This window comes from Poromitra crassiceps (assembly GCF_964638095.1).
Source record: "Poromitra crassiceps genome assembly, chromosome: 14".
NCBI classification, from domain to species: Eukaryota; Metazoa; Chordata; class Actinopteri; order Beryciformes; family Melamphaidae; genus Poromitra; species Poromitra crassiceps.
In genome coordinates, this window is record NC_139633.1 from 42303502 (window position 1) to 42316228 (window position 12727).

Here is a 12727-nt window from a genome sequence, read left to right on the forward strand (position 1 = left end):
TAAAGTCACAAGGCGAAGCATGAGTGGAGGAAGAGGAGGAGGCGGATTCAGGAGTGAGTTAAAAGCAGAAAACATTTTTCGAGCATCAGTGGCTCTACAGATTGGGAAAGAATAACCAAAAAAATAATTTTTCATCAAAATAAGATTTCTCAACAATCTAATTAATGGGAGACATATGGGATATGAAAAAACACTGTTGTGTTTTGTTCTAACTCGGCTAGGGGTACCTCAAAATCTGAGGGCCTCTGCTGCTAGAATAGTGTTGTGCTATCGGAGATCAAACAAAATATGGTGAAGCATCAGACTGGAAGCTGTAATGATCATTTAGTTCTGCATTATCAGAAACACCATGATTATTAATCTCAATGGTTGAAAATTATGTGGACTCACGCACAAAGTATTATCTATTATTTTACTTTGTCTTTAAGTAAATACTTACACTGCTTCTTTGTGATAGTAATTACTTCGTAAATCATAGTAATTACTATAGAAATATGGCTTTTATTTATTTATTTGTTTATGTATGTATGTATTTATTTGTTTGTTTGTTTGTTTATTTATGTATTTATTTATTTATAAATAAATAAATATGTATTTATTATTACTAATATATCAACGTATTTCACCTATTATGTGAAGTTGAGTTGTCTAAGATTTTCATCATGACGTTGCATTATAATAAACTTGAGAAAACTATTTCTAATCTATAAAACCATGCAGATGCGAACTAACAGGCCACTTCATTTATTTTATTTGATCTCATTGTTGTATTTTATATGTATGGTTTTATTTGAACAGTGTTGATTCATTTGTAGAATGCATTCTCTTCTTCATCCCCAAACCAATTATAGAAGAAACGGATTTAATCGGTGCATGATGTGACAATCTGTTTACCTTTATTTGCAATAACAGTAATAATAATAATAATAATAGTAGTAATAATAAAGATAATAGCCTGTGTGGCTCTTCAGGAGATTGTTGTTGCTCTCTGCCATTAGAATGATTATTCCTAATCTTTTGGGATTGAGCCGAAATCCGCGTTTTTATTTTATTTTATGATATTGACATCATCTAATAATTGAAACAAAGGTGGATTATCATTCACACTCAGCTCACTTCTATCACAAGTGTGTCGTCCTGGATTAAACGAGTTTAATGCATTTGCTTTAATTATCTTTCATAAGAAGATTTCTCTCTAATTGCTTTTTAAAACCAGTTTCAGCATTTGACCACTTAGAAGTCGCCATGCAGCCAACTAAGCTGATCTCTCTCACTCACTCACTCTCTCTCTCTCTCTCTCTCTCTCTCTCTCTCTCTCTCTCTCTCCCTCCCTCCCTCCCTCCCTCCCTCCCTCTCTCTCTACGTCTCCCTCTCTTTCCAAAGTCAAACACACACACACACACACACACACACACACACACACACACACACACACACACACACACACACACACACACACACACACACACACACACACACACACACACACACACACACACACACACACACACACACACTCCTGCCAACAATCAATCCCGCGGGATTACACTAACATGGTCCTAATTTCCAAATTATTTCCACAAGAGCTTGAGGCTTCATTTTCCAGCGAGACTCGCAGAATTAACTTTAAAATAAAGCTGAATTCCAAACAATTAGCCTTTAATTTTCTCTGTAATATCTCCTCTTCAGATTGGGTCGGGGATAACTCCATCATGTCTGAGGAGTGAAAGTAGAAAATAAAATTACATAAAGGCATCAAAGATCGTTTATGTCAGTTGATTTGGTAAGATGTGTCACTCTCCACATCTGGGAGTCCAAATTTGAGGAAGTATGTCAATTTAACGTCAGTTGGAGAAAATAAATGGCAGGAATTTACAAATGATTTTTTGTCATTGGTTTAATAATAATAATAATAATAATAATAATAATAATAATAATAATAATAATAATAATAATAATAATAATATGAATATATTATTTTGCGCTAATATATTCATTTAAAGCTTTACAGCTCTCTGGTCTGCCCATCTTCACAACATACAAGATTCCCCTCAATAAATAATAATACAGTAATAATAATAACAATACTCATAATCATAATCATAATCATAATAATAAGAACAACATGGATGAGAACACTGACATACACCATCAATGCAGTTCACAAAACATTAATGGTTTTAGTAGCTTTCCTATTTTTAAAATATAGGAATTATGCTTATTGTAATGCATTGTTGTTTGATTTCATTTTCAAAAATTAACAATGTGATTGGAAAACTTGTGAATATGTGACTTTGCAAGTAATATAAGTTATAGAATCAAATTCATATTGATTTGCTTTGGTATTTTAGCTAAAAAAAGACAAACAATACATTGTCTTAGGAAAGGGAAAATTCAGCATCAATAATGAGACATGAATGTAGACATCTTGGAAGAAAACAAATACAGGATTGGACAAGACCAAAATAAATGACACAAAACTTCTGAAGCAGTTGATAAAATGAGCAGTTCACATCATTTATCTTTGTAGAAATGACGTTACACTGAGGGATAATAATAACAATAATAATAATAACAACAACAACAACAACAACAACAACAACAACAACAACAACAACAACAACAACAACAACAACAACAATTAAAAGTAACTTCCTTGATCTAATTTAGAAACAGATATAATAAACACCAGAATAGGTTACAAATTAGTATAACAGAGACAAGGCTGTTTCTTTTTGACACAAATCACAGTTAAAAAAGAATAAACAACTCTTCTTCAGATGCCTGGGGAGAAAATCCTGATCGGATTGGAGGGAAATTGGTGGCAATTAATCCTCTGGGATTAGGAGGAAGGGGACACGCCCCCGCCCGCGCGGGCTGCTGCCTGCTGGCTCCTGATTGGCTACCTGCTGTGATCCCGGGAGATTGCAACAGTATAAATGTAGCTCGGTCTGTCCCGGGTTGTCACTCAGAGACACAGAGACTATTTTTGTATCGAATTAGAATTTAGACTATATTCTTATATTATATGTTATGCTTGTTGTCTTTCTATAGCTGATATTTTTTCGGTGACCTCTTAACGACCAGGGACATCAGATGACATGAAATAGCTCTGGCTGGTTATGTTTGTTAATGTTCGTTTTATGGAAGGCCGTTTGAGCAAATATCGTCTTAGAAACGTTTTGTAAACTCGTTAAAACGGACTTTTGACTGTTTGCCCCTCTTAACTGAAGCAAAGAGATGAGCAGCCTGACGACGCGAGAGGACAGCGGCGTGGAGGAGAAGCCGCAGCCCCGGGTGCGGATGTTGTCCCCGGGCTTTGGGATGGACAAGTCTCGCGGGCTTCACGGAGCATTCCGTGGCTCCAAAGGTTTCGCCATCACCGAGCTGCTGGGGCTGGAGGCAGGGCCGGAGCCCGGAGGGGCAGGGCCTGCGGGCGGGGGACTCCCCGGGGGTTTCTCCGGGTTCCCGGGCTGTGGCCCCGGGTCGCTGCCTCTGGGCCTGGGCTTCCTCTGCAGCCTAGCAGCACAGCAGCCCGCCAGCACTCCTTGCTTTCTGCCCGGACACCTGCCTCTGCTGGGGGCCCGCAGCGAGGGGCACTACCTCAGCAGCCTGGAGGCCCAGAGGGATGCAGCTTACTCAGGTGAGGCTTGGGTTCTAGTCCTCTTTTCAGTCACTAAATGTCAATCAGTGTTTCACATAGCCCAAGATGACCAAATGTCTTGTTTTGTCCACAACCCAAAGATATTCAGTTTACTGTCATATAGGAATAAAGAAACCAGAAAATGTTCATATTTAAGAAGCTGCAATCAGATAATTTTGACTTTTTTTCTTATAAAAAGAATACTAAAAATGATTAATCAATTATTAAAATAGTCCTCATTCATTTTCTGTCGATCACTGCAATTAATCATTAATCATTGTAGCTCTACTAATCATTAGCTCTACATTGTAGCTCTACTATTTACCTGGTAAGTCAAGTTTTTATTGACTTATATTCAAGTTTAATCAACGGAGATTTTAGTTATTTTTCTAAAGAAAACAAAGAAAAAATACAACCCATGTGCAGTTAAGAGATGTTAAACTGGTTCAATGGTTCCTATAAGTCATAATTTTTTTATTAGAGCTGTTCTAATGAAATAATGGGATTTTGCTTCTTTTTTATTGTTGTTATAGCTTACCCCAGTTGCTGTCACAACTCACCCTGGTATTGGGGTATAGTTGTAACAATGGCACTCTTTGTATTTTACATCATTTCATGAAGTCTGCTATTATAATAGAGAGGTTACAGTGATTGTTATTTTGCGGCAGTCAAATGTGAAAATTTGAGAGATCTATACCACAAAACTCTCATGTGGACTAAGGCAAAATGTGTTACAATCATCCCTGGGGCCTGTACTACAAAGCAAGATTAGTGGTTTAGCGAGGTAACTTCAGGTTTAAACCTGGTTTAGCCGTACTACAAAGCAAGTTAACTTCTTACCGACATATATTTCCATAGCAACTTATGCTTCACACTTAACCTGGTCCGCAGCAGGTTAAGTTGCAAGGATAAGATTAGACCTTAGATACACCGCCCACGAACCAATCAAATCAGCAGTTTGGAAAAATGGCCAACCCCTTTCTGGATGAGTTTCCCATCTAGGAAGGAGCACGAATTGTAATGTTGAATGAGTAATGTTAATCAATGGTAATGTTAATCAAGGACTAAAGCCTTGCACTTGTTGGCTATTTTAATTAAGCCCTATACCACTTTGGAATATGTTTTTATATATTCATTTTTGTGCTCTCAAGTAGCCTAGATACGTTGTTTGATCCCGCTGATCGATTGCAGCTGAATAGTGAGTGGAGAAATATCACTAAACCGGCATAAAAAGGTTACATAAACGTCTCCAAAGCGCACGGTGCCGTGTGCGCAACGGAGCTGAGACTGACGTTGGGTTGGAATTGAAATAGTCATAGCTTACATGCTGGAATAGCCTACTACATCTAAGCAATTTAATATGGGATCACCTGCACACAGGCGATCCCATATTAAGATGATTCATATCTAGGCTACTCCTGCATTTTGCAGCTGCAAGTGTTGCTTTTGGCCTGTATGATGTGATTGAACTTCATATTTCCAGCATCATTATATGAAATATGGAGATATGCGACTCTGCTGACAATATATGTGACCACAAAATAGGCTATTTTTTATAAATGAAATCTATGCCCGCACATACCGTGTCGTTCAGAAGCCTCTTTTAATTTTTTTTATCATTCTTTTTTTTATTGATAGCCTATAGGAATTATTCAATCAGTGCGACTAAACATGACATCATTATTATTCGTTGAGCCTAAATGGTCTACGGATTTTGGACTGAGACATTAGGCTACACATTGCTTCCACTCGCAATTTATTGAGAGGGTGAATTCAGCTGCTGTAGGATACGTGGAGGCAGAAACCGCTCTTCAAATAAATGACTGATGTGAATAAAAGTGGTAACTTTAGACAGTCATGCGGGAACAGACTAAAAATATCCAATGCGGATTTTGATTCTGACATAGTAGTAGATAGATGGCTTTGATGAATGAGGAAATAGGCGTGTCTGGCGCTGTAAAAGCTACAGTTCTGAGCTGAGCGGTCCATATTGCATTGTGATTGGCTAGTTGTTAAAAACCACGCCTCTTTTGCGGGCACGAGCTCGTGTGCACGGGCATTTTCATGTGCACGCGCAGTCAACTTGATTAGAAAAACCTGGTTCGAGTTAACGACTGGCAAACGAGGTTCGTAGTACAAGTTAACTACAATCGAGCTGATCTGGTTTAGACAAACCAGATCAAGGGACAGATCCTGGATCTTCTTATCCAACATTCGTAGTACAGGCTACTGGTCTCCCCTAATAGACTTATCCTTGGGTAATCACCAAGTAAGTAGGCAATACAGAGAAACTATATGGCTGAAGTAGCCTACTAAGAAAAACCTCCACTATTACCCAAGTACTAACTTGCTACACCGGTAACAAGTTTGTGTTTATTGCATGCAAAAAGCAATAACCAGCTAGCGATAAAAGACTGGTAATACTTAACATTTACCTGTGCAATTACCAAATAATGTATTATTATTATTATTATTAGTAGTAGTAGTAGTAGTATTAATAACAATAACAATTACAACAATAATAATAATAATAATAATAATAATAATAATAATAATAATAATAATAATAATAATAATAATAATAGTAATAATAATAATATAATAATAATAATATATAGCCTAGTTAGGGGCCTGTAAAAGGAAGCTACCCCTGTTCATATAGCGGTTTCTTTCTCAGCCTGGTTTTGTGTTGAAGTGGAGCTGTTCGTTTCCCGTGGTGCTGAAATTGGAATTTTGTCACTTCGGCTCAGTCCGGCTTGCTCAACATGGTAGGCCTACAAGGAACTCGAAAACCATCATGTTTCACTTTCGCCTACCAGATTTCCCCATGGAAAAGTCACCGAGTATCAAGCTGAAAAAATAATGAGGCAGTAGGCCTACAATGAGGTCGAATTCGGTGTTGGGGGTAACTCGATCCAAAAAGGCTAACATTTTACAGGTATAATATATTACTTTTAGCAATAAGTACCAATAGGATTTCAGTAATATTTACAAGTTACACATTGAGTTACTTTTTAACCAAAGCATATTGAATAAAGATAATCATTTCCTAATCAAATTGTGTTTTTATACAAATAACCACTAGGTCAGTGCTCCAAACAGGAGGGTTAAATGAAAGTGGAGCTGTCAATTTCGTTTGATGCTGAAATCACCTGGCCCGGATTCCCATCATCGCGTTATCTGCAACATAATAACAACAACAACAACAACAACAACAACAACACAACAACAACAACAATGAAATAGGCCTAAATGTTTAAGCTTGGTGTAATAGGCTACCGAACTTTTGAGTCCAGTGTTTTATTTAGCAAATGCATAAAGGTAATTCTGAACAATAACATTAGGACAAGGCAAGAAACAACAACATAAGAACAACAAAATATTAAATATTACATTTTAAAGGGTCACACATAAGGACAAAAAAATCAAGGCAAATTATTTATTAGCCCATGTTCTCTCGTTTAGTTCTTCTTTCAGTTCTCCCCACGGGAATCTTTTCATCTTATCTCCGTCAAGACGTCCCATCAGATTAAACTTGTTCCTGGTTGAATGGGTGCTTTCGTTGTTAAATTCACCACTTGTTGTTTTCCAGATGAGGAGCGTCTCTCTGACCGAAACGACTTGAAAAGCTCCGGGACGTCCCAGAAAAGGAAAAAGAGGAGACACAGGTACACACAGTTATTATATTAGTTGTCATCATCTTTTCATTTTATTTCGGTTTTTTATTTTTGTTTTCAATTCGGTTGTTTAAATTAGCTTCAGAGTGGGTTTGCTCGTTTCAGTTTAATGTTTATTGTTTACAAATGTTTAGTTTTAGTTTAGTGTTGACTAGTTTGATGATGATGATGATGATGATTATTATTATTCATAGGCATTACAAACACTACACTTTGTGAAGGCTTGACCCATGCCAGTCTCAATAAACACATGCAATGCTGTTGCCTGTTATGTTGACACATTTGACGTAATTGACACGACTAAAACTAAAGATATTTTATTTTATTTTATTTTATTTTGTAACTACAGAATATTGTTTCAGTTATTTTTCGTTTTTTCCTAGTCTATTTTTTCAGTTCAAGGTTTTAAACTAGAAGCACTCTGCATCAGAGAGGAGAGTCATGATCCAAAAATGTATTAACAATTAATTATTTTCAGAGCAGCAGGCTGTTGATTTCTCATTTATTTGCATTGATTTAACATCAGCCTGACACTCAGATCTCATACATAAATACTTATATTAGAGTTGCTTAAGTGAATCAACTCAATTTTTTCCTAAATTACAAAGAGCTTATAGCTTCACTCTCTCTGTACTGGTTATTTGTTGATGGAAAGCCTCCTCTGTGTTTCTCTGTGTGACTCTTGAGGTTTCATGGAATACAAACACAAAACAATAAACAACCAGAATAAGTCTGACTAGAATAAGACAAAAAAATGCACGTTAGGCTATCCTTGTTTTATCTGTCTGCAATATAATACTATTTAAACAGTCTCAACAATGCTTGTGTTTTTGCATTAAAAAAAGTGATATTCATCCACAGACAGTTGTCATTACATAAATTGCAAAATCTTATAATAATAATAATAATAATAATAATAAGAAGAAGAAGAAGAAGAAGAAGAAGAAGAAGAAGAAGAAGAAGAAGAAGAAGAAGAAGAAGAAGAAGAAGAAGAAGAAGAATGAAACATTTTATTCCTTTCCAGCATTCCTTTCTGCTGTTAGAAACAAATACCCTAGTCAAGGGCAGCAACTAACGATTATTTTCATTATCGATGAATCTGCTGATTGTTTTCTCAGTGAATGGATTCGTTGTTGTTTGGTCTATAAGATGTCATAAAATGTCAATCAGTGTTGCCCAAAGCCCATGATGATGTCCTCAAAATGTCTTGTTTTGTCCACAGCCCAAATATATTCAGTTTACTGTCATAGAGGAAAGACATTTCAGAAAATATTCACATCCAAGAAGCTGGAATCAGAGAATTTTTACTTTTTTTTAATTAGCCTACTCAAAACGATTAATCGATTATCAAAATAGATACATTTTCTGACGATTGACTAATCGATTAATCGTTGCAGCTTCAGCCTGTTTCACAAAGTCAATTTACTTACAGACTTTTCAATGTGTGTGCCTGTCTGTCTGTCTGTCTGTCTGTCTGTCTCTGTCTGTCTGTATATGTCTGTTTATCTGTCTGTCTGTAGGACGGTGTTCACCTCCCACCAGCTGGAGGAGCTGGAGAAAGCCTTCCATGAAGCTCACTACCCTGACGTCTACGCCAGGGAGATGCTGGCCCTGAAGACCGAGCTGCCCGAGGACAGGATACAGGTCCATATCTGCTTAATATCTATAAAGAACCCTTAAAGTAGAAACAAATCTGGTTTCCTTCTTGTTCCTTCAGTTGGGTGTTTGAGCTTCACTCTGCAGAATTAAGTCTATACAGAGTTTGGCACTTTAAGGCTGTTTTCACCATCTCCTGCTGAAAGTGGAAAGTTTCTGTGAGCTCACTGAAAAGGCCATCACGGATACTGGAGCCAGGGAAAGGGAGGAGTTGGGCTGGAGCAGAGGAGGGAGAGTGGAGGGAATGGGGGAGGAGAGAGCAGGGAAAGGGGGGAGGTGGGGGGATGGGAAATGTGGGGGAGGAGAGAGCAGGGAAGGGGAGGAGGTGGGGAAGGAGCAGGGGAAGGGGGAAAGAGGAGAGAGCAAGAAAAGGGAGGAGGGGGGAGGGATCAGGGGGGGCTCCTGATGCTTCAACCACCCCTGGGGATACTGGGGGTCGCGAGCCTCTGGCACCGTTATTTTGGGGGTCGGGGGCTGAAAGTGTGGGAACCCTTGTTCTATAGATAACCCTGATTGGTTGCTTTGACATTTTTAATGAGGCAGAAAGAAAGGAAGTCATTTTAAGGAGTTTAACAAGCTAATTTAACGTGTGTGTGTGTGTGTGTGTGTGTGTGTGTGTGTGTGTGTGTGTGTGTGTGTGTGTGTGTGTGTGTGTGTGTGTGTGTGTGTGTGTGTGTGTGTGTGTGTGTGTGCTGGGCTACAGGTGTAAACTTATAGTTTTCATATTTGGTAGCCTGGGTCATGTCCATAAGCTGGTTGTGAGTGGCCTCCAGATGGCTGGTCTACCTAAGAGAAGGGCCAAACAGTTAGCAAGGTATTGTTCAGTATCTGCTATTATTGGCAGTCGCTCAATATGGAGGAGGCGCTGCTTTTTGTACCCATGAAATTGGATACTGTCCCTTATCTTGTATTACAGTATAACTGTATGTCAATCTGCCTTTGTCATCACCCTGTGCGGTATTATATCTTCTTTGTATGCATTATTGTGGTCGCCAATTAGGCACTCTTGTATCTGACCAACTCCCAACATCTGATTGCATTACTAGTGTTTATGTCCTTTGTACTCTGTATCTATGTGGACATAAATAAATCATTTAAATGTGTGTGTGTGTGTGTGTGTGTGTGTGTGTGTGTGTGTGTGTGTGTGTGTGTGTGTGTGTGTGTGTGTGTGTGTGTGTGTGTGTGAAAAACCACCAGACACAAATTACTATTCAATGAGTATTTTTATATACATCTTAAACATTACTTTAGGGGGTCTTTAATAAAGATAGGCTAATTAGAACATGTATTAGCAGAGATGAATCAGATGATTGACTAGATAGCTTGTTCCATGCTCCGCAAGAAATGGTACTCTTCCGGTCTCCTAAATGGGCGTGGTCACCTCTCCCCTTGAAGAGTTGTGCTGACCTAACAAGCTAACTTACGTGAGCTAGAATTCCCAAAACTACACACACACTGACACACACACACACACACACACGCACACGCACACGCACACGCACACGCACACGCACACACACAGGTCCCAGTCCCTCCCGTCTGCAGTAAACAGAAAATACATTTGTGGAATCCTCTCTCCTGATTGGATAAAAGTGGGATGGGATCCCAGAAAACACATTTTCTGAATTAGTGCAGAGCGGAGGAGGAGCCATGTTACTGACCAAACACTATATCAGTGATGGCTGTCAGAAAGTAGAGCTATTTAACACTTTTTTCTTTTCTTTTTGCCTCAGGTGTGGTTCCAGAACCGGCGTGCGAAGTGGCGTAAGCGTGAGAAGTGCTGGGGCCGCAGCAGCGTGATGGCGGAGTACGGGCTGTACGGCGCCATGGTGCGCCACTCCATCCCCCTCCCCGAGTCCATCATCAACTCTGCCAAGAACGGCATGATGGGATCCTGTGCTCCCTGGCTGCTAGGTGAGCCACCGCAAGGTTAATGCCATTCATATTCACATACACATATAGACACTTACACACAAATACACATATACACTTACAAATATACACATAGTACATAGTATAGACACTTACACACAAATACACATATACTTCTCACAAATGCACACCGCCGCAAACAAGGAATGACGTCACACACCAGGAATCATGGGAACTGTAGTTTTCATTTTTAGTATAAAAGGGAGAAAGTGGGCAATGCACATCCAAAAAACGTAAAGCAGGTGCAGGAACCAAAAACTAGGTTTGTTTGTTTCAACTAGGCATCTCGCTGATGATGTCATCAGTGAAGTCATAAGACTGATAATGTCATCAGTGATGTCATCAAAGCAAAATCATCTTATGACAACACTGATGATGTCATAGGCACTGATGTAAAGAGGCACACACACACATGCACGCGCACATGTAAACTTAAGGGCAATAACATTTTGTGAGCAACACACACACACACACCTGCACAGAAGCCAATAGGGCAGGCGAGGCCACGCAGCAGCACAGCTGCGTATGCGAGCTGCAGGGCCAGCTCGGCGAGCTGCAGGGCGGGCGAGGAATGGAGAGCGCGTAGAGTGCGAGATACCTAGTATATTACCAAAAGAGCATAAGCTGCTGTCTTATATCAAATCAATGTTCCATATCAGAATAGAAAGGAAGTGGGAAATCTCAATGATGTGCTGAGATGCTAACTAGTGTCCGTAACACACATACACATACACACATGTACATATACACATAATATATAATATAGACACTTTGATACATAGGATATACATATAGATGCATATATACATATACATACAGTATATACACTTATAACAGCCACACATTTACATATTGACACATTTATGCACATAGGCCTACTATGCATATAGCATTCACATAACATACACACATTTAATTACACATATGCACATATACACATTACACATACATTATACATTTAGATACATATTTATACTATAGACATATGACATAATATACATTTATACATACATACACACACACACACATATAAGTGGACCTATGTGTGCACTGTGCACAGACACAGATGTATAGGTAATAGGAAACACAGCATATTTTTAGATTCAACATTTTCTCAACATCACAACTTTGTTTTAATAACTATATAGACCTAAGAAATAGGACCCTTATATACAATAGTTATTATAACCTACAGTAGTACTGTAGCCTATATGCTTTGCCTACATGTAGTTTTTTCTGTAAATTTGCTGAACTGATGTGAACCTTGTTGACTCTCTCCCTCTCTCTCTCTCTTCTTTCAGGAATGCACAAGAAGTCTCTGGAAATGACCAAGAAGTGTCCTGGGACGCCGGAATCGGGCCGGTCCGAGCCCCTCTGTGAGGAGCGGGAGCCGGGGGAGCGGGGGGGACACTCAGCCTGGTCCTCCACGTCCCGGGAGCAGGCTGTGGCCGAGGGACCCGAGGAACCTGAGGAGGACATGGCAATGGACCTGTCCAGCACCTCCAAGCAGCAGGACGTCCCGTCGGCCCACAGACGCACCGGCAGCGAGTCGGACGAGCAGAGCTGAAGCCGAGAGAGTCCATATAGCGTTTATCTTCTGAGTAGTGCCCTTTCCTCATGAAAAGCAACAGCAGGCGTCCGCAAGATGCACAGAAGGCGTTCACTGCAGCAGGCGGCTTTGTCCTCAGAGCGGAGCGCTTTCAAAAGCTGAGAAATGTTCAACTTTTCAGAAAAGCGCCGGGTGACGTGACCTGCTTTTCCCAGGGGACCAATCACCATCGCCCATACTGTGTCCATAGCAACAACAATATGGAGAAAG

The 12727-nt window shown here is 39.4% G+C and overlaps 1 protein-coding gene across 1 annotated transcript; it reads left to right on the plus strand.

The window, feature by feature from the left end:
• Positions 1-3240: 3240 nt before the first annotated feature.
• vsx1 (visual system homeobox 1 homolog, chx10-like) lies at positions 3241-12475 on the plus strand (the record flags this gene model as incomplete). The annotated part of the gene is made up of 5 exons (XM_083650795.1): positions 3241-3643; positions 7236-7311; positions 8841-8964; positions 10710-10905; positions 12210-12475. 5 exons carry the CDS (start codon positions 3241-3243, stop codon positions 12473-12475), a joined length of 1065 nt encoding a protein of 354 aa, XP_083506921.1.
• Positions 12476-12727: the final 252 nt, after the last annotated feature.